This window comes from Dermacentor albipictus, chromosome 1 (genome assembly GCF_038994185.2).
Source record: "Dermacentor albipictus isolate Rhodes 1998 colony chromosome 1, USDA_Dalb.pri_finalv2, whole genome shotgun sequence".
Classification (NCBI taxonomy): domain Eukaryota; kingdom Metazoa; phylum Arthropoda; class Arachnida; order Ixodida; family Ixodidae; genus Dermacentor; species Dermacentor albipictus.
In genome coordinates, this window is record NC_091821.1 from 105,598,594 (window position 1) to 105,618,222 (window position 19,629).

The 19,629-nt window shown below is 46.0% G+C and overlaps 1 protein-coding gene across 2 annotated transcripts in view; it reads right to left on the reverse strand.

Moving 5' to 3' along the window:
- Positions 1 to 19,629, reverse strand: part of Cad87A (cadherin 87A) — a 152,692-nt gene that overhangs the window by 26,302 nt on the left and 106,761 nt on the right. For both annotated transcript variants that reach the window (XM_070524308.1, XM_070524300.1), the window contains 17 exons: positions 14,918 to 15,031; positions 14,468 to 14,546; positions 13,417 to 13,529; positions 11,558 to 11,755; positions 8,907 to 9,062; positions 7,186 to 7,350; positions 7,025 to 7,098; positions 5,461 to 5,728; positions 4,644 to 4,789; positions 3,678 to 3,750; positions 3,537 to 3,609; positions 3,258 to 3,436; positions 2,950 to 3,076; positions 2,373 to 2,521; positions 1,738 to 1,870; positions 1,384 to 1,599; positions 1,125 to 1,282 (listed from right to left, as the gene is read on the reverse strand). In XM_070524308.1, the coding sequence (XP_070380409.1) occupies positions 1,125 to 1,282; positions 1,384 to 1,599; positions 1,738 to 1,870; positions 2,373 to 2,521; positions 2,950 to 3,076; positions 3,258 to 3,436; positions 3,537 to 3,609; positions 3,678 to 3,750; positions 4,644 to 4,789; positions 5,461 to 5,728; positions 7,025 to 7,098; positions 7,186 to 7,350; positions 8,907 to 9,062; positions 11,558 to 11,755; positions 13,417 to 13,529; positions 14,468 to 14,546; positions 14,918 to 15,031 (2,421 nt within the window). The remainder of the gene's footprint in view (positions 1 to 1,124; positions 1,283 to 1,383; positions 1,600 to 1,737; positions 1,871 to 2,372; positions 2,522 to 2,949; positions 3,077 to 3,257; positions 3,437 to 3,536; positions 3,610 to 3,677; positions 3,751 to 4,643; positions 4,790 to 5,460; positions 5,729 to 7,024; positions 7,099 to 7,185; positions 7,351 to 8,906; positions 9,063 to 11,557; positions 11,756 to 13,416; positions 13,530 to 14,467; positions 14,547 to 14,917; positions 15,032 to 19,629) is intronic.

Below are 19,629 nucleotides of genomic sequence, written 5' to 3' on the forward strand. Positions count from 1 at the left end.
TCGACGTGTGCAGAGCGTGCTACACTCAGGGCTACACTTGATTTCATTAATCAGGAGCCGCCGCAACGATGTAGAGTTTTCTGTGATTCCGAGGCCAGCCCTTCAGTGTATACAAAACCCAATACGCCACGGACTCAATGAACAACTGGCCTCAGAAATTCGACAGACCTGTCATCGCAGCCATGACAAGAGGCATCACATAATCTTTTAATGGCTTCTGGGTCACTGCAATATCAGCGGGAATTACCTCGCCGATGAAGCCGCCCGGTCTGCACATGAAAGTGGTTATGTGTTTTGATTCCGCTTTCTCGAACAGACGCCGTGGCTGGGCGGTGATTGACGCCCCGTGAATGTACGTTGCCCCTGTGGGACTCGAACGTTTTCACAATGTGTCGTTTACGTTCGTTATTTCTGGATATACAGACACATCTACAGCCTGGGTTACCACGACACGAACAGACCATGTTGTACCGTTTGTGGCTAGGCGTCGCATTTGCAAACTTGTATGCTCTCCTTATCGGAATTGCCGACAGCTCCACGTGCGACACATGCAGCTGTGATGAGACGCTCACACACATTATCTGTGTCTGCCCGTGCTGTAGTACCGAGAGGCAAGTGCTGTGCAGAGTGCTGGACCAATTGGACAATCGTCCACTATCTGAACTGAAAGCTGGGCCAGTGCTCGCAAAGAAACTCCGCACAGAAGTCTTTATTCGCGCTATTAAGGTTCCTGCGGTCTGCGGGCTGAGAACCTGTTGACAAAACAGCGGCTCTGTGAACTAACTTCAACGGGAAATGACGCAAAAGGTACACTTTGTAACAGAGTTTCTTACAGTGAATGTAAGCTGCAGTATCTTGGGACTAATGGCCGTGTGATTTCGCCAACGGAAGCTTGAGGAAGCCGAAAGGACGCGTCCGTGAGGAGCATCGTCACATCCGCAGCAGCATGTACTTTTAGAGCGCGTGTTTAGGACGAGATTGTCATTTTCTCTTGTTCTATTTCTAATGTGTTGGCTCTCGCTCATGGTGGAGAACATAAAACATAATTTAGGGCCAGAATTATAAGATGATATCAGCAAATAAATAAAGAAACAATAAACTAACAAAAATGAGTGCAAGCGTACCTGAGAAAACGTGGGGTCGTTGTCGTTTATGTTTGTAACAGTTGCGGTAACCAACGCGACCGCTGATAGCTGAGGAATGCCGGTGTCTCGCACCACAACGGAAAACTTCAATTCTTGCACTTGTTCGTAGTCGACTCTCTTGTGTATTGTGACCACACCTGAACGAAAAAGGAAATAAAGTAACAGAAGACTCGCTATAAAAACAGTTCTGTTAGAGCAAATGGCGTGTCTTTTATGTTTCGAAGAGCATGCGCCTTACCGGAAAGCTTGTCAACGGCGAAGAAGGGATTTTCAGGTTCTATCGCGTAACTGGCAATGTTCGAGTCTGGGTCAGTAGCAACGAAAGATGCGACGACACTTCCTATGGGCTGCTCCTCCATGACGCTTATGTGGAGCTCCGGATGGTCGGGGCTCCAAGGCGGCGGGAACGTCGGTGGAAAATCATTGAGGTCCACTATGGTTATCACAAGGGTCCCTGAGGAGAGGAAAATAGAGTAGGTGTTGAGAAAATGTGAACACTAAATTGCGAGGTCTCTCGTGTTAATGTTTACTTCAGTTCGTGCACTCTATTTAGCGGCCTGTTAGGAACTGCTGAATGGAACTTGGTTCTTACCTAAGCCAGTCTGGCGTGGCACTGCGCTGACGTCGGTCACCACGGTTGTTAGCATAACGACGGCCGCAGCTTCGCGGTTGATCTGAGACGCCACTTTCACTTCTCCAGTGTCCTCATCCACATCGAAAAAAGCCTAGTGAGCACAGGAACAAGTATAACTCAATGACATAAACCAAAAAAAGATTTCTCTTACCGTTATTCTGAAGACGCATGCTTTGGCTAGCTCTGCTCACTATTGTCTTTGTTATTATTATTATTATTATTAGCATCATCATTATCATCATCATTAAGACCGAAAGGCGCTCTGGACCTAATTAATAAAGAAGTAAGCTGCAGCATGACCGTGATCTAACTACTCACTGTTTTCATTTGCTCCGGGTTTTCACATGTTAACAAAACATGCATATTTCTAGAGACACAGCAACCACGAATAGTATTTAGCGTATGCCATCTGATATGTTGGTTTTATTCTTGTTTGTGCTGTTTTGACTCTTTACCAAATAATTCATGTTGCGTAGTGCTTATGTGAAGGGAAGAAAGCCAAAGAAATGACAATTAATGGACATGTTTTAATACTGACGTCTTAAAGGAGTCGAATACGCGTATGAAAAGAAGCAGACCAAAAAGATATTTACCTTGTACGCTTGAACCGACTCATTCACGTTTCTGCCGTCTTTTGCAATAGCCGTTACAGGTTCCGCAATGCCGTACTTCAAGAATTCCGGGGAACTGGCATCCGGATCTTTGGCAACAAGTTTGTAGAATCTGTAACCAACTGGCGCCCCTGCATATATAAGCAAAAGGTTAACTTATTTTCTGTCTCATTGACCTTAGTGGAGCCACTGTAACAACCTAAGGTGGTCGAGAAACGTGGAAAAGACATCCATTTTGTGAATGCGCCGAGTATAGCTAGCACACGGTTCGGTACCCTTCAGTAATGTAGGGGCGTACTTGGTAGTGAAAACTGAGAGATGGAAAAGGGAAGGTCTAGTGGGGCAGGTTCACATATGTGGAACGTCACAGCAGTCATAAACAGTTATATTGACATCCCTGATGTGCATTTTCGGGTATACTGCATTAAATGCAGCTCGCCAACCGTCTACGCGGACGAATAAGACCTACAAAAACATGCTTTATGTTAGTTGCTTTTCAACAAAGTGGTCTGTGCTAGGACTGTGATTAAAGTGATAATGTGCAGCCGTTATAACTTACCTTCAGACACTTGCGCCCTTTGCGTCGTCGGCTGAAAGTATGGCATCTTGTCGTTGCTGTTCAGAATGTTAACGCTGAGCGTAGTTGTTCCTGTCTTTTCCGGAACGCCACCGTCGATCCCAATAATCTGGTAATAAAGCAAAACAACAGAAAGCGTAAAAAATAACAAAAAACCCCATAAAAACAGTTCAATCGTGAAGATGCAACTGATACTAGGATCAGGCAGCCGTTTGGGCTCCAGACTTGTAGTTATCGTTAATACGTTTTCGTTTGCAGACTTGTAGTTAACGTTAATATGTTTTCGTTACCTCCATAACGTAGCTGCTTCGCCTGTCATAGTCTAAGCGACTTGTCGCTGACAGTGAGACGACTCCAGTGTTGGCATCTATGGCGAAGTCATCGAAGGCTCCCTTGAGGATGCGGTAAGTGACGTGGGCGTTCACCCCCGTGTCGGCGTCTGTCGCAGACACCTGTTCCACCAGGGTGCCTGTGGAGGAGATGAGGCAAGAATCTATGGTCAGAGGCTGTCGCGACGCGCTGCGCGTAATGGGCGTTGTAGAGCAATAGTGCTACCGTTATCTATGTACCTGGCGGAGAAGCCTCTGGAACTGAAGCAATATAGTGCTCTTTCTGAAAGATGGGACTGTTGTTGTTGGCATCCTGAAAAAGCGCAGGATAATAACATGTCAAAATGGACTCCTCCGTTGAGAACAGCAAAACGGACGTACCCTGACGGTAATCTTTACTATAGCAGTGTCAATACCCGAACCACCGTCTGAAGCTTGTACGGTCAGTGTAATCCTGCGAGGAAACAGATGCACGTACATTTTGATTTCCGGTTCTTAGTTTATGGATGCGCTACGAAAAGATAATTTTGTGTCTACCTCGCTCTTGAGAGGGTAGATGTAGAAAAATTACGGCAGATCTAGTGCACTAGTTGGAGGAGGAGGATGAGGACGGTGCATTCTACGGATGTATCTAGCCTTGCGAAGGCATGTCGGCAATTGCTCCGCCCGGAACTTGGAGTCAACGTTAAGCGAAGCTTGAAACGTTTATTGAAACGTTTTAATGAAATGCTATGCAAAAATACAGATTAGGCATGCACTTTTATTTTTTTTTCAAGTACGCACAAGGAACTATCCACGTTCCCTTCCCATCGCACATACTTTCTGTAATTTGGATTTGTGGTAACACGCATGCAACTGTTCCGTGTTCTGCAGCATAGCGAATACGTGCCTTCCCGGCAGGACAGCCAGACGCGGATGCCCTCACAACGTGACCCACGTGGTCCACGCGACCATAGATTACAGCAGTTACACTGCCTTCAGGATCAGTCCAATTCTAATTACGCTATCTCCGGGATGGGCCCATGACTCTGCGAGAAACCGACCGAGCAGACGCGCCAAACTCCACAGAGGAAGGGAAAGACAACTTCGCTTTAGCAAAAAAATTGCGCGATTTAAAGCACATCTTTGTTGCAGCAAGAATAATTAGAGGTGCGATTTTCGCTTCATTGCGTAATTCTGCAGAAAACAACCGGTAATACGAAAACTGTGGAGGTAGATAATGGCTATATTAGCCGATTCGTTAAGCCTGGGATGTCCTGCGTTGAGTTATTCGGTAAGACATTGTCAAAAAATTCCGGAAAATCCCATAGCAAAAGTTTCGCTTTAACAATCCGTGTGTTCACTTACACGTCAGACTTGAGGAGAGAAACATCCAGCCCTTGACGACTGGTGACTGCAATGTCACCCGTCTGCGGGTTGATGGTAAACAGATTGTAGCTGTTCCCGGACACAATGCTGTACTTCACGAACGACGTCACATCAGGGTCTCGTGCCTAGAAAGATGAACGGCGCCATTGTTTGGCAGGTATTGCGCAAAATTCACCGGTAAAACTATTTGCACCTTTGCTTAAAAATGCAGAATTACAGCGAACGTTTATGTTTTCTTGCACGCACGCACGCACGCACGCACGCGCGCAAACACACGCACACACACGCACACACACACACACACACGCACAAACACACACACACGCACACACACACACACACACACACACACACACACACACACACACACACACACACACAAAATCCGTTGTGCCTAAAACAGCTATGCAGGGATTGTACGTGCTGAAGTAAAATACGTACAATTCCACACCCCTTGTCAACGTTTAGCGTGGCGCCGTGGATAGTTACTCGCTTACCGAGCTTATAGGCTTGGGTTCAATTTTTCGCAGGGAACTAAATTTTCTTAAATTCTTTTTTACGTGGTCATCGTTTCGAGGCTAGACAGATACCCAGCCAGTCACGTCATAAAGTGGGTGGGGTAGGCAAAGTAGGCTCTCGCATTAAAAAGGATTCCGTGACAGTTGACATACTGAAATGTATGCAGTATGTTTCTGCAGGCTCGCAAGGATGTGTCGCGCAAGCGACGCCCTCGTTATATTTGACACGTATTGGCAGGTTTAGGGATAAGTGAGGCAAGAAGGGGGGCATAGCGCACCTGGACCTTGAGCGGTGGGTCGAAGCGCACGTCTCCCTCGTCGATGAGCGCCGTGTACAGGTGCTGCTCGAAGGCCGGCGGGTTGTCGTTGGCGTCCGTGAGCCGCACCGTGAGTGGCACCACGGCGCTCTGTCCCCGGCCCCGGTCGTCCGTAGCTTGGTACGAGAGGAAGTACGAGGGCCGCGACTCGAAGTCCAGGCAGTTACCACGGCCGGGTGTCTCGCACGGCGCCACCGTCACCACGCCCGAGCTGGGGTCCACGTGGAATCTGTTACGAGGCGAAGCATCGGTGATCAGACACGCTCTGCGCGGTTCGATGGACCTGATAATCGTCGACTGGCCGCGATGTTTTCTTTATGAAGCCGTTATACTAGTTTGCTGCACTTTCTCTGCCTTTATTAAAACCATGAAAAAAAATACCCGTGTCATGTCTATTAAAAATCGGGACATATTTATAGATTTGTTTGTTCCCTACGTTGCCGCAGATATTTTAAACAGTAAAAAAAATTTTGGGAATATACTTACCGTGGACTTTTTGTAGTAGTATTCTTCATAAAATTTATGCATTTGTACACGTTGAGAAATAAAGGTATGTACATGCAGATTTGAGCAGAATTTGCCGCATGTTTTTCAACTCGTGCTGAAAATTGGTGTCAGGACAACCAAGGATCGAATGTTTAAATGTTTAAACAGCATTTTCGATTTCAGCGCGAAATATTCTCTTATATGCACATTCTACGAAGAGTACACGCAATCTCCATTTGTTAATTGATGTGAAAGCGAGGGTTGAGTAAATAAATGCAGTACTAGGGTAACAAAAACACAGTCGAAGATAAAAAATCAGGTTACGAGCTTAGGAATTATAGAAAATAAGGCAAAGGCTGATTATTTCTGTATTCGTAAACGGTGTGCGTTTATGATGACAAGCGATGGAAAAAGGGAACGACAGTTAAAACGTGTCACAAATCAATACAGAAACAGCCTTCTCCTATATTGCAGTAGCAGGACCACACTCGCTCATGTGTTCAAGTGATTAGGTCATTACTTCTAGTGCGACAGCAGTTATAAGCCCGGCACTGCGTTTGATGTGTCAGTCTGTCCTCCCTTTCCGTTACGCCGACGGCCGTTGTCGCCATCGTCAAGGGGTCGTCGTCAGGCCGCTTCTTCGTCCCAAGCTCCACCCTGGCCACAGGGAGCAGTAAAACAACATTTTGTCCACTACCACAAACTGGGTTTGAACGTATGCCCCCTGGCAATGTTCACTTGAAAGCGGTAACCACAGCGCTGTCTCGCAGCTTCGACGCTTAATAATTTGTGTGGGGTTTTGCGCTCTGCATGGTCTCTGTAAGTGTGGCGGTTTTCGCGCATGTTTTTCGGAGGCAATACTATAGCGGACGAAGACCGCGCTGCGTGCATCGAGAAGAAGTGTTCTTAAGAAGATGGCGGTGTCCGCGGTGATAGCCTGCTGCTGTCGCAGCAAATGAGTTCAAAGCCGCGGAGGGAGCGCTGAAGTTTCAAGATTGTTTTGCTTCTAGATTTTGGAATTGTAGTTGGCGTTACTTACTTGTCTGCACCGTTTCCGAGAAGTGAGTACATTAGACCAGACTCTCCATGTGGGCTCGTGTCTCTGTCGGTAGCCTAGAAAAAAAAAGGCGTTGTGCATTCATCGTTTGAACAGTTCATAAGAGGAAAGGCCATGCGCTCTAAGTAATCCAAGCTACATACCACTATGGTCGTTACCACGCTACCAGGTGACGCGTCTTCGATGATCGAAGCCGTGTAGCTATCTTCTTCAAACACGGGAGCATTATCATTGATATCGAGCACATTCACCGTAACGGTAGCCGTGCTGGATAACTTTGGATTTGTGAACGCTTCTTCCGCCACCACCTGTCGAGGAGAGAGCAGGCATTTAACTAAAACAATGCAAGAACGAGTTAGTAGCATTTCATTGCAGGAGCGACACGGCAGGATGCGAAATCTGATAATGAAATCAAAAGGAACGGCTCTTGCTTATATCTGTTTCTTCGCATGAATGCAAATCTGTATTACGCTGTATCTTACAATATACTGCAATTCAGTAAAAACAGACCGTCATGCAGTGTACGCGGCACTTTGATGTGCAATTCATTTCAAATAATTCATAATCTCTGAATGAAGGCAATGGCAGTGGACGTTAAAATACTTGTCCGGCAATAGCAGATATTCCTGCAGCGAGAAATGATAAAATATGGACAACTTCGCGTTATTCAAGAAGAGAAGGCGGCGAGAAAAAAAATCATATGTCATGTGGTGTGCTGAGGCCCTATAACGTAAAACTATTCCAATATGTTTTTATTCCAACCTCCTGACGTGAAATTTGCGTAACCGCCGACGCAAGCATTGAGCACTCACCCGCAGGGTAGTCTGAATAGGCCAATCAAACGCTCTCCTCGTTCATAGGAGGTCACTTTTATTTGCTTGAAAAACGAATAACATTGCCTACACTGAGCGGCTTGTCGTATCTAATTGGCTAACAAGAGGCGAGGAGAGCGCTCAAGTGGAGAGGGATTCGATGGGGTAGAGCCAGTGCACTGAAAATCGATAACCGAATGAAGAGGGTGGTGCCGGCGTCTGCGATTGATCCGCTTTCCCTTACTTAGCTTGCGGTGTCTGGTCGAAAATCGCGGCGGCATGCAACGAAACCTTAAGAATAACGCTAAAACGGGTCCTGAGCAAAGAAGAGTTGGCGGAATGAGGTCGTAAGCGCTCGAAACGTTACAAGTGCTCGAAAACGTTACACGGCCACGCGAGAAGCTTTATTATACGCAAATAAACCCTCGCTCTCCGGCAGGTGCGAGTAGCCACCGCCTGAGCGAACGGCGGCAGCCATCTTTTATTCCTTTCGGAACGGGGCAGCCTGCGGCTATTCAGAAAAGAATTCAGTTTTGTTCGGCATATTAATGCATCTTTAATGCGTACACGTCACTTTGACGCGGTGAGTTTTCGCGGTTTTATGACGTCGCGTGACAGGCAAGTGAAGTGGGTGCAGCGCGAAAGCTTTTGACCAATAGCCGGGGGCTAATGGCGAAAAGGCGTCGAATCAGAAATATCTGTTTTTCTTTTTTTGGTCAAATAATGTATAATCAGTGTGTACACATCATATCAGATGGGGAGGTATTGCGGTTTTCGTGACGTCGCGTGAGAGACAGGTAAAGTGGGAGTGGTCCAAAAAAGTTTTTGACCAATCGAGGAGGACTGACAGCAGAATTAGAATAGAAAAGTTTGGAATAGTTTTACGTTATAACGCCCCTGTTAACATATGCATATCTACCACTCTTCGTCTAAACAGGGTATCATATATTGAAATGATGTCAACGAACAGCGCGATCCAGAATGACAAGAGGAAGGTGGCAACCATGCTATGACGCTTTTAGCTGTTGATGTTTACTTATTTCCGTGCTTACCAGCAAGATAAACTTTCGTTGGTTTGGATTCTCGTAGTCCAGGGGTCCTTTCACAATCCGGATGCTTACAGACGTTGAACCGGTGGCAATGGTGGGCTCCACGGCAAACATTCCAGAAGAATCCATGAGGTTGATATTGAAAACAGAGTTGGAACCCTATGATAAAGAAACAAAGGTTTGCAATGTAATACGTAAGCAACAAAAGCAGATGCCCTTTGACTGTGATTTACAAACCCACCGAAAGATGAAATTTCTAATTGTCGATTATTCAAGTATAGTGAACATAGGTAGGGGAGTAGAGGTGACAAGGCACACCTTTAAGATGGTGAAAAATTCAATTGTGTAACGAAATTTTAGTGAAACCTAAGCAACAGAAAATGCTAAATCATCTTTTAGAGCTGCTGATATCAAAGATGTATGGTCACTATATCTTCGATAGTATGCATTTGATAGATGCTTTACTTAACCAGCGGACAGCTTTTTGCAGCTATGAAAGCGAAGCCATGGGAATGGAAACGCTGCACATTCATCTCCGCCGAGTAAACACTTCGGGCGGGTTTGGTGCTGCTTTCGATTTCTCTGTCCTTGAGTAGCTTATTTACTTTCATCAGGGCAATCACATGAAGGCCGTCACAAGTAAACCATTCCACACCATTTGCTCAGCCTTTTTTCGGCAGCCGTTTGTTTCCGAAATCGGTAATAAGCGTCCGACGCAATTTGAGTGGTTGGTAGCAAACGACATACGGTCGCCAGAAACGCAGAGGCCATTATTATTTTGAGATGCGTAACATGTACGACAATCCCGCATCCATACCAATGCCACATCTCAGGAGTGCAAACTAAAATGTAAGATGTACATACCGTCTATTCCGTGTCATTTTAAATTACATGCTATAGTAAATAAAGCAATTATGCGCCAAAACAATTTTTTTCACTTTGAAAGACGCTAACAGGATTACGGGAGTATTTCCAGCAACAGTGTCATACCGACGCTTTGGTACAATGGTACCCCTTCGCATTCTCAAGAAACAATCACGGTAGCTGCTCTCTAAATGAGACATGAAAGTTAGAATTTCTGTTATACTTCTTCTCCCACTACGAATTCATTAAATGAGTTTATGTTATGACTGTTTGCCTAAAGAGGGAAAGGCGAAAAGGGAGAAGATTAAGTAACAATATTGTCGCCAATCCTGGAACTCACATGTAGGATTTCAGGACAGACACGAGATGTTTTAACTCTGAGCTGTTCTCACTGACTGGAAAGCCACGCTTTCAAGTCGACATCGGAGTTGCTTGAGCGGCACAAACGCGAAGCTGTTAGCATCTTTGACGTTACGTGGCTGCAGCAAACAGCGAGGATGTTCGTTGTTGCGGTGTCGAATCACAGCAGCCATTTGTGAGTTCTAAGTAGCCTCTTCGTGATGCCATGCTCATCTGTAGCTTATATTGAATTCCATATTCGAGATATGGACACTGCATTAGTTTCGACCCTGGTGGTGGCGAACCATTGGCGATTAAGAGAATCACAATGCTATTGAATGACGCTATGGCAGCAAGATAGCTTAACAGAATTTTATTACCAGTCTTGCACATAGCTTCAACTAAATAACGAGACCGTAAATTAAAATTAAAGCTAACAGAAGAACAGAAAAAAATAGGTATAACTGCGAAATGACGTGAACAGGATGGAATAATTATACTAAGCAAACAAAAATGCAAGGAAACGAAGTAACAAGTGTTCGCATAGGTAAACTTAATGCAGAAGTCAGTAGTTAATAATTTTCTTTGAATATCTTGGACAGGAAACGTTCGCTGAATTGACGCCCTTTGCCCGGAGAAACAATGCCTTGTGCACATAATATTCAAAGAAAAAAAAAGAACGATAAAAACTTTCTCTCTACTTTATGTGACACTTCAGAGCACTCGGCTTTTCATAGCAGGTGCGATCAATATCCTGTGGCAGTAATACAGACACTTCTAACGCAAATGGGGAAGGGGGATGCCACACCCATTTTACTTTATTTGTCTTTTTTGCGCTTATGAAAGAGTGCGTGAGGAGGCGTGTAGCCATGAATTATCCGCATCTGCTTCTGAATTTTCGCTGGCGATACGCGGCGCCAGCCTCTTTTTACACATTTATCAACTCGCGGGATTTGTTTGCACACATACTGTGCGTTTGCCAAAAACGATAGCTGTTGTGCATGCGCCAACGTTCAAATGTTTATGAGGACAACGCTCAAAACCATCAATGCTGTCACTAAAAATTTGAAAAGCAGTGTTCCAGAGACACAGAAACGGTGCAGTTCCTGTTGCCGTCCAAAGAATATTGCAACTTTGCTTGGCGAGTTCAATGGCCTAATAGAACCTACTCCGGCTTCTCGCTTGTAAGGTGAGGCGAATTTGCTTACTTTATGTAACGTCTGCACTTTTTTTCTTGCTTCCCCTACCAGTGAATGTTTTGTTGTGCACTCTTGCGCACTGCCTTGCTGAAGAGACCACCTATAGACAATTTAAATTGTCATAAAGTACAGATCGCCAGCGACACATGCTTGTTTGTTTGCTAAAGCTAAACGAATGGCTCTCCGTCTGTATATCCCAGTGGACATAGGCGCGCATAGAAAGACGTCCGCCTCTCAGCAGCGTGTTCTCACAGTGTCCGTGTCCTGGACGAACATGTCAAGGTTCGGCAGTGGGCTCCCGGGAGGTATGTTCTCGTTCACACTGACACTGTAGCTCGGCCGGCTGAACGTGGGCGCCTCGTCATTCACGTCCTTCACCGTGATGGCCAACGCGGTGGTCGTCGACGCTCCCGGTTCGTCCAGCGGCCGGTCGCCTTCCAGCTCCGAAGCCTGCGTGTCGTCGGAAGGTATGTCACGCATTCACTGGAGTGTAGCGAGGTAACGTTGTATGTGGATCATGCCAAAGTTCTAACTTTTAAAGTTCTGGCACATTTTCTTTCGAATTTTTTTTCGCATAGTGTTTAGCAAAATGCGAACTGTGCAATGCACAGCACACATATTGTTGTGCTACGTTAGAATGCAGCAAGCGCGTCATGTCTGTGATAATACGAGTTAAATAATCGAACTAGAAAAGGAAATGTCTACATAAATGCGAGCCGTAGCGCGCCTAAGTCATTTATTCACCACTGTCTAACCACAAACATCAAACTCGTATTTTTGTATAAGCACAGCCTCCTATAAGAACAGCCTAATAATGTAACGACAAATACATCGTTATGCAACCAGAGAGTTTGTATCGATGCGCCAGCCTGTTACGTTCGCTATAGCGTCTAAGATGCCACGGCGGAGGCCATCTTTCAGCATCGGCGCCCTTCTGTTTCGGAGTGCGGAGGCACAGAAAGCAGCTACATTGCGGTTGTGCGGGCTGACTTTGTACGGCATTCTTAGGCTGTCATCGAATACAGATTATAAAGACATTAAACATGATTGTTAAGATTACCTGTATTAGTAAATTGCGCTTGTGCGATAGCAAAGCGCCCGCTCTTACCGTGAGAGGGAATGCCAGAAAGAACGCAAAAGAAAAAAAAAATGTGATGACGCTGTTCTGAGGTTTCAGCACTAACTCGCCGTAACATCAAGCGATTTGACAGCGTCTACTTGAGTTTAGTTAATGGTTTATCAATAAAGAATGGCCACGTACATTGCATTCTAAAATAATCCAAACCTCAGCCAAGCATGTTTTGAGAACGCGTCCTGCGGCAAAACTGCACAAGCGAGAGAGAGCCAGTGACGTCGCATTGAACTAACGGCTCTGAGGTTCCAGCACGGAAAAATTAAAGGAAGTCTGGCTTTCGTTATCTCCACTATAGTAAGCAACCCTTTTCCGTGAAATAAATAGGAAATTTCGAAAGAAGACCAGTGTGGAGTGATTAAGCGTTCCGCGTTAGCGTCCCTTGAAGCTGCTTGGTCGTGCGTCGCCTAAGGCGTTCCAGATGCGCGCTCGTCTCATTGCACGCCGCAGTGACCCCTGACCTGCGGCATTTACCGCACGCATCGCAGCTGCAGTCGCAGAGCGCGCGTTCACACTTATGGCGAAAGTGGGCAAAATTAGCTCGCCCCAGCGAGCATTGTGGGTGGGAAATCAGGCGGGGGACAGCGACCGCGCGAAAAAAACGATTTTCCACTTTCGCGCGACGACCACTCAGGACGCGGAGAGAAACTGCGCTCGGCGTGTGTGTATGGTTGCGAAACGTGTCTGCCCGGTCGTCTGCTCCTACGGTTGGCTCTTACGGCCTGGCGCATGAAATGACTTCTTTACAACTGCTTTACCACGCATGTGTACAGTACATAACCTTGATGCCTACGCAGGTCTGGGTTAGAATTACGAGTGAATGAGGCACCGACAATAGACACACAGTTTTCTTTATCCCTGGATGCTGCATCGCGAAAAGCGTTACAATAATAATGTTACAAAAGAAAACTGAATAGGTATATGCAGGTTTTCACTTCTGCCATTACAGTTATTTCAATGTTGCAAACGAATCACTCACTTTGACTTTGACAGTGACCACGCCGTTTGAGGAGCTCAATTTCTCCTTGTCCAGCAAGTTTGCAGTTGTTATAACTCCCGTATTTCTGTTTATTGCAAAGAAGTTTTCCGGGTCTGAAAACAAACAACCAGATACATTTCTACTCAACGTATTGGTGTGAAAAAAAAAAACAACAACTACAACTTATACCGTGTCAATGTATGTGAGAAATCAGAAATATTGGATATGGAGAGAGGTAGAGAGAACTAAGGAAGGACAGAAAGGTCAGCCGGTACAGTTTGTTGCCTTGCAGTGGGCAAGGAAATAAAACGACAGAATAGAAGAAAATGGGAAAAGGAGAGTTGACAGATGTGGTGGTGGTGGTGTTACACGCGGTTTAAAGGCTGACAGACGAGGCCAGTAATTGCTGCGCCTGTAGCGCCTCTTTCTAGACATGCAGCTTGAAACCACATGTCTGAAAGTCCACTGTCCCTGGGGAATGCAAGAAGGTGTAGCGACTCTCGGAGAGCACTAGCGCTATCCCGTGTATTGTACTTTATGCTCGCCTAACTTGCACTACGACGCCTTCCTCGGCATCAGTGAACTTTTCCAGCAACAGGCTCTTTGACTTAGCTGATAGATGCATGTATAGCTGGCCATGGGTGACGGAAAATACCCATGAGGTGAGGGCATTGACATGGCTATAGTATGTGCAGTGGACCGAGCAGTTTGTTCCCCATAGCGAACAGCCCCCGTCAGCGCTGCGTATTATGTAACAGCACGGAAGCCAATGAGGCGGAAGCAGTGCGCTGCTAAGTGTTTGCTCCGCCTATCGGGGGGCCCATTCATGAGAGAAAAGCTTGCATCTATATAAGCACGCACTGCCAGATAGGCAGGCCGCTGTTACCCGCGCCCTTCGCTTCGCTAAAGCTTGCGTGTAGTAAGGTATATCTGCGTACAGTGAATCGTGAATCAGCGCTAGCTGACTGACCATTCACTGTACGCAGAACAGCCTTGGCAGTGCCAATGCTTTTTTGGCTGTTTATAACTGAAATTAAGTATTCGTGCTTACTTGAAACGAGAGAGTAGCGAATGTTCCTGGGAACTCCTCGGTCGCCGTCAATTGCTTTGGCTGTCATCACGTAAGTTCCCTGGAAAAGAATGAGATAAAGAACGAAAACCTGTCAGTGCTCCATGTAGAAGCCTGGCGAAACGGCACTAGCATAGAGAAAAATCCCCGCTTCATTGCACCCCCCCCCCGCTTCCCACCCTCCCTCTCGCTCATTGAGAGCGCTGTCTGTCTTCCTTTTTCCCGAAATCTATGCAAATAACCGTATATTCGTTATTCTGAAGAAGCATAAGAATTACCTTACACCAGTTCGTTTTTAAATCTAAGATTTTAATTCACCAGACCTGTCTCAGATGCTCGGTTATTTCGTCATTCACACACGTGCTCAATCTCTGCTTCCATTTCTGTGTAGTCAGAAATTGTTCTCGTATAGCAATTTTTTTTTTTACTTACTACAGGGACGTCTTCACTGACGATAGCGGAAAAAGATCCGAGAAACACTGGTGGTCGATTTTGAACATCTGTCACTTTCACAATAGCCGTTGTAGTGGTATTGAAAGAACCATCCTGAAAAGAAAGGACAAAACGAAGTCATGGTCTGTCTCGATGGCGGGACTAAGTTTAAACATTAAATCCTTTGGTGATAGACCGAGCAAGAAGACCAAGGGAATCCGAGGGCGTCGATTTTTGTTAGTTAATCATATAAATGAAAGAGACAACGAAATCTGTAAGAGCGTAGGGGAAATTATTTCTTATATTTAATTGCAATGTAGAAATAATCAAGGAAAGGGAAACTTCTGTTCAGGAAGAGAAAACTTTCTGCAGGGTGGGAGCCAAACCCACACCTATGCGTGTGATGCTTTACCAATTAGACTACCGCGGATACAATCCCCCCGTTCTCTTTCTTGCGTATTTGTGTGCATATACGAGGTTAGCCCTGTCATTGTTAGCTAGCGCCGCCCACGACCACGGTTTGGCAACGCATTTGGAACATTCCTTTAACCGCAGGCGCCACGCCACGTATACAGAGTGAGTTTATAGGAGCAGGCAATTGACCAATAAGACAACACACGGTGACTGCGTTGACTGCCGCCTCCTAATCACTGGGCAGTTTTGTAGACGGAATTGCAAATGGAGGGCTCTCGTAGCACTTCGTATTGTTCAATAATCGACGACCTCACTGTGCTCACTGTAGCAACTGTCAATAGCCGTCTTTATCACGGCCACTTTCAAGATGCACCGATGTTTAATTCGTTTCATGTATTTAGTCTTCGGCATTCATATATCGATCGTGTCATGTTTTTTTTTTTCAGTATTGGCTCAGCACTTTCTTGTTTGAAGACGTTCTAACAAACTGCGATTTCTAGTCCGCCCATCAAAACTTCCTGCTTACGATATTCGAGTGGCATGGAATCTAATCCGGATCCCATGTACAAGGTCGTAGCCGATACGTTTGCCCAGGCTCTGAACACCATAAAGGAGCTTGAAAATGACCCTGTATTTTAACAGCGTTAACAAGCAGTGCTGAAAAGCAGACTGCTGCTTATAATGAAATTACTAAACACTAGAGTGGCAACATTAGAAAATTCTATAGCATGACCGGTCACTGTGGAAACCAGGACTGATGCTGTCAGCGTCGTGTCAAAACAACGATAGCCAGAAGAATTTCAGTTTGGCCTAGTTGGTATTTACTGCAAATCATATTGACCGCAAAAAAGACGAGGACAGAGGAAGGAAACACGTAAACAGCACGGGCGGTATCTTTCAACTGTTTTATTCATAGCAGCCAGTGGGCATATATAGGCAAAAAGAACATGCGCAGATCGCAGCAAACAAGAATGCACATCAGCTTACCGTGGCAACCAATTATCAAAAAAATCTATTTCCGCTTGAAACAACCTAATGGAGGTATCGCTAACACAATCTAGGCCTTTCTTTTTTATGTGGTAAGCCTCCATCAGTTCCCGTGCAGTCTGGTCATGGCTTCTGCCGAGAATCTTTATCTCCTCAAAAAGAGGTGCACAGTGATAGGCATTGCAGTGCGCAGGTAAGTGCGCCAATTCATCTTTCGTTAACTTTTGTTCATGCTCCCTGGCTCGATCATTTAGGCACCGTCCAGTCTGCCCTATGTAGGACTTGCCACACGCCAGGGGGATTTCATACACAACTCCTACATTGCATTTGATATACGGCTTGGTGTGGTTCTTACCACAACCTTGCCTTCCTTTAGGATCACGGGAGGTGCGGGGGCAGAGCCGCGCCAACTTAAAAGGGTCTGAAAAGACAAGGGGGACTCCAAACCTGCCTGCCACCTTCCTTAGGTTGTGAGCGACCCTGTGAGTATACGGCACTACTTCAGGTCTTATGGCCATAGAAGTCGTCCTCACCCTTGCTTTGCCCCTAGATCCTTTTACCTTCTGCAGGAGGGTTTCCACCACTGGCGTTACCATCGAGTCAGGGAACCCTGCCGTCTTAAGACGGCAGGGTTCTGTCCCCGTCTTTATTGCGGTCAATATGATTTGCAGTAAATGCCAACTAGGCCAAACTGAAGTTCTTCTGAAGCATATATCTCGTACAGTTGGCCCCTCTTTCTGTGCTCCCTCGTCCGTCGTGTCCCCAAACGAAGAATCCCTCATCAGTTACATCGTGGCGACTACCTGCCGAGCAAGATTCATTGGCTTCTGTATCAAGCGCGGCCTGATCCCTTTGGAAGTGAGTGCACTGTTCAGGTGTGTCGTTCCGTCGTGGGGTCATATCAAGCGCCTATGCAAAATTATCCGCGCAGAGTTGTGGCGGCCAGTTAGACTGCTCAACGATTGGCTTCGCATCATATGCTTTACTGAAGCTACAGAATGGCATGCGGAAAAGGATTTGAAGGCTGCTAGACGTGCCTCCCATCAGTTGACCGAGTATTACTGCAACAACATGGTTGGTCGTTTCCTTAGGACATGGAAGGATACGAGGGCTAGTCAGGGACAAGGAAATAAGCCGCTTGTTCTGGGCGATGCAAGCATCCCAGAAGACGTGATCGCCCTGCTTGCTAAAGGACCGAAGTACATCGTCGAGCATCAAGTTCCTGCCCATGAAGTGGCTGCTCTGAACAGGCAGGTGGCGAAAAAGGCTCCGCAGGATCACCATGACAGGTGCCTGTTGGAAGGTGTTGCCTGTCTTAGCAGGAGTGTCTCGCAACCGGCTTCTAATCGAACTGTATCCGCCATTCATAGGACTTTGACGTTTTGTAAAGACAACGAGCTTGTTCTTTTGGAAGCAGACAAAGAAGGGGGATTTGTTGTGCTCCCGAAGGGCATGTTTAGTGCTAAAGCCTCTGAGGCACTCAAGAAGAATTTTAAACCTATTAAGAACTCTGAAACTAGAGTAAAAAGCAGGGTTATAAGAATGTGCAAGTCTCTTAATCTCGATAAGCTAGCTAGGGACGTCAGTAGCGCTTCAGGTGCCGCGCTAAGTGTTTTCTTTACTGCGAAGACGCATAAACCCGGCATCCCATTCAGGACGATAGTTAGCGAGCGTGGAACGTGGCAGGTTCAAGTTAGCCGCTTCATTTTAAGGAGTTTAAAGACGCTTGTTATATCTGACCCCTTTGTAGCAAAAAGCTCTGACGAGGTTGTTGAATTTCTAAGGGCTAACCAGGACATAGGTCCGGCTTTTTCGTTTGATGTAGAAGATCTTTTCTACTCCGTTCCTCATAGAGATTTGTTTGTTGCTGTGAGGATGTGTATTGAAGAAAACGGCACCATTCCCTTCCAGAACGCAGTTGGTATTTCGGTAGAAGATTTTTTAGCCCTTTTAGAAACCTATCTTAATAGCACTTTTATCAGTTATGACGAACAGTTCTATTTGCAGAAACGTGGAATCTGCATCGGCTCGTGCCTTGCACCGCTTTTGTGTAACTGTTTTAGCTACCATTGACAAAGCGCTTGATCAGGCGTTTATGGGGGCCTTTTTAAACATTTTAAAAGTTTTTAGGTATATGGATGACTTTTTAATTGTTTTTAACGGGCAGGGAAGTCTAACGTCTTGTGACAGCATTTTAACCGTTTTTAAACAATTTGGCAAAGGGCTTTCTTTTACTCACGAACTTCCACTCGACAATTCCCTGCGCTTTTTAGACCTACGCATTTCCTTTGCTAAAGGTCACGCGTGCTGGCAGTACTTCCCTCGGGCACAAAAGGGCTTGGTGCCATATGATTCCTCCCAGTCAAAGATTGTTAAGCGAGAAGTAGCGATGCTCTGCTTAGAATCGGATCTCCGCAAATCGTGTGTGCACAAGATGCAGCTTGCCTTTGACAATCAGATTTCCCGTCTTAAGACGGCAGGGTTCCCTGACTCGATGGTAACGCCAGTGGTGGAAACCCTCCTGCAGATTGTTAAGGTAAAAGGATCTAGGGCCAAAGCAAGGGTGAGGACGACTTCTATGGCCATAAGACCTGAAGTAGTGCCGTATATTCACAGGGTCGCTCACAACCCAAGGAAGGTGGCAGGCAGGTTTGGAGTCCCCCTTGTCTTTTCAGCCCCTTTTAAGTTGGCGCGGCTCTGCCCCCGGACCTCCCGTGATCCTAAAGGAAGGCAAGGTTGTGGTAAGAACCACACCAAGCCGTATACCAAATGCAATGTAGGAGTTGTGTATGAAATCCCCCTGACGTGTGGCAAGTACTACATAGGGCAGACTGGACGGTGCCTAAATGATCGAGCCAGGGAGCATGAACAAAAGTTAACGAAAGATGAATTGGCGCACTTACCTGCGCACTGCAATGCCTGTCACTGTGCACCTCTTTTTGAGGAGATAAAGATTCTCGGCAGAAGCCATGACCAGACTGCACGGGAACTGATGGAGGCTTACCACATAAAAAAGAAAGGCCTAGATTGTGTTAGCGATACCTCCATTAGGTTGTTTCAAGCGGAAATAGATTTTTTTGATAATTGGTTGCCGCGGTAAGCTGATGTGCATTCTTGTTTGCTGCGATCTGCGCATGTTCTTTTTGACTATATATGCCCACTGGCTGCTATGAATAAAACAGTTGAAAGATACCGCCCGTGCTGTTTACGTGTTTCCTTCCTCTGTCCCCGTCTTTTTTGCGGTCAATATGATTTGCAACGACAGCCATTACATCCAAATGTAACGACAAGGAAAACAGATTGCGGCGTTC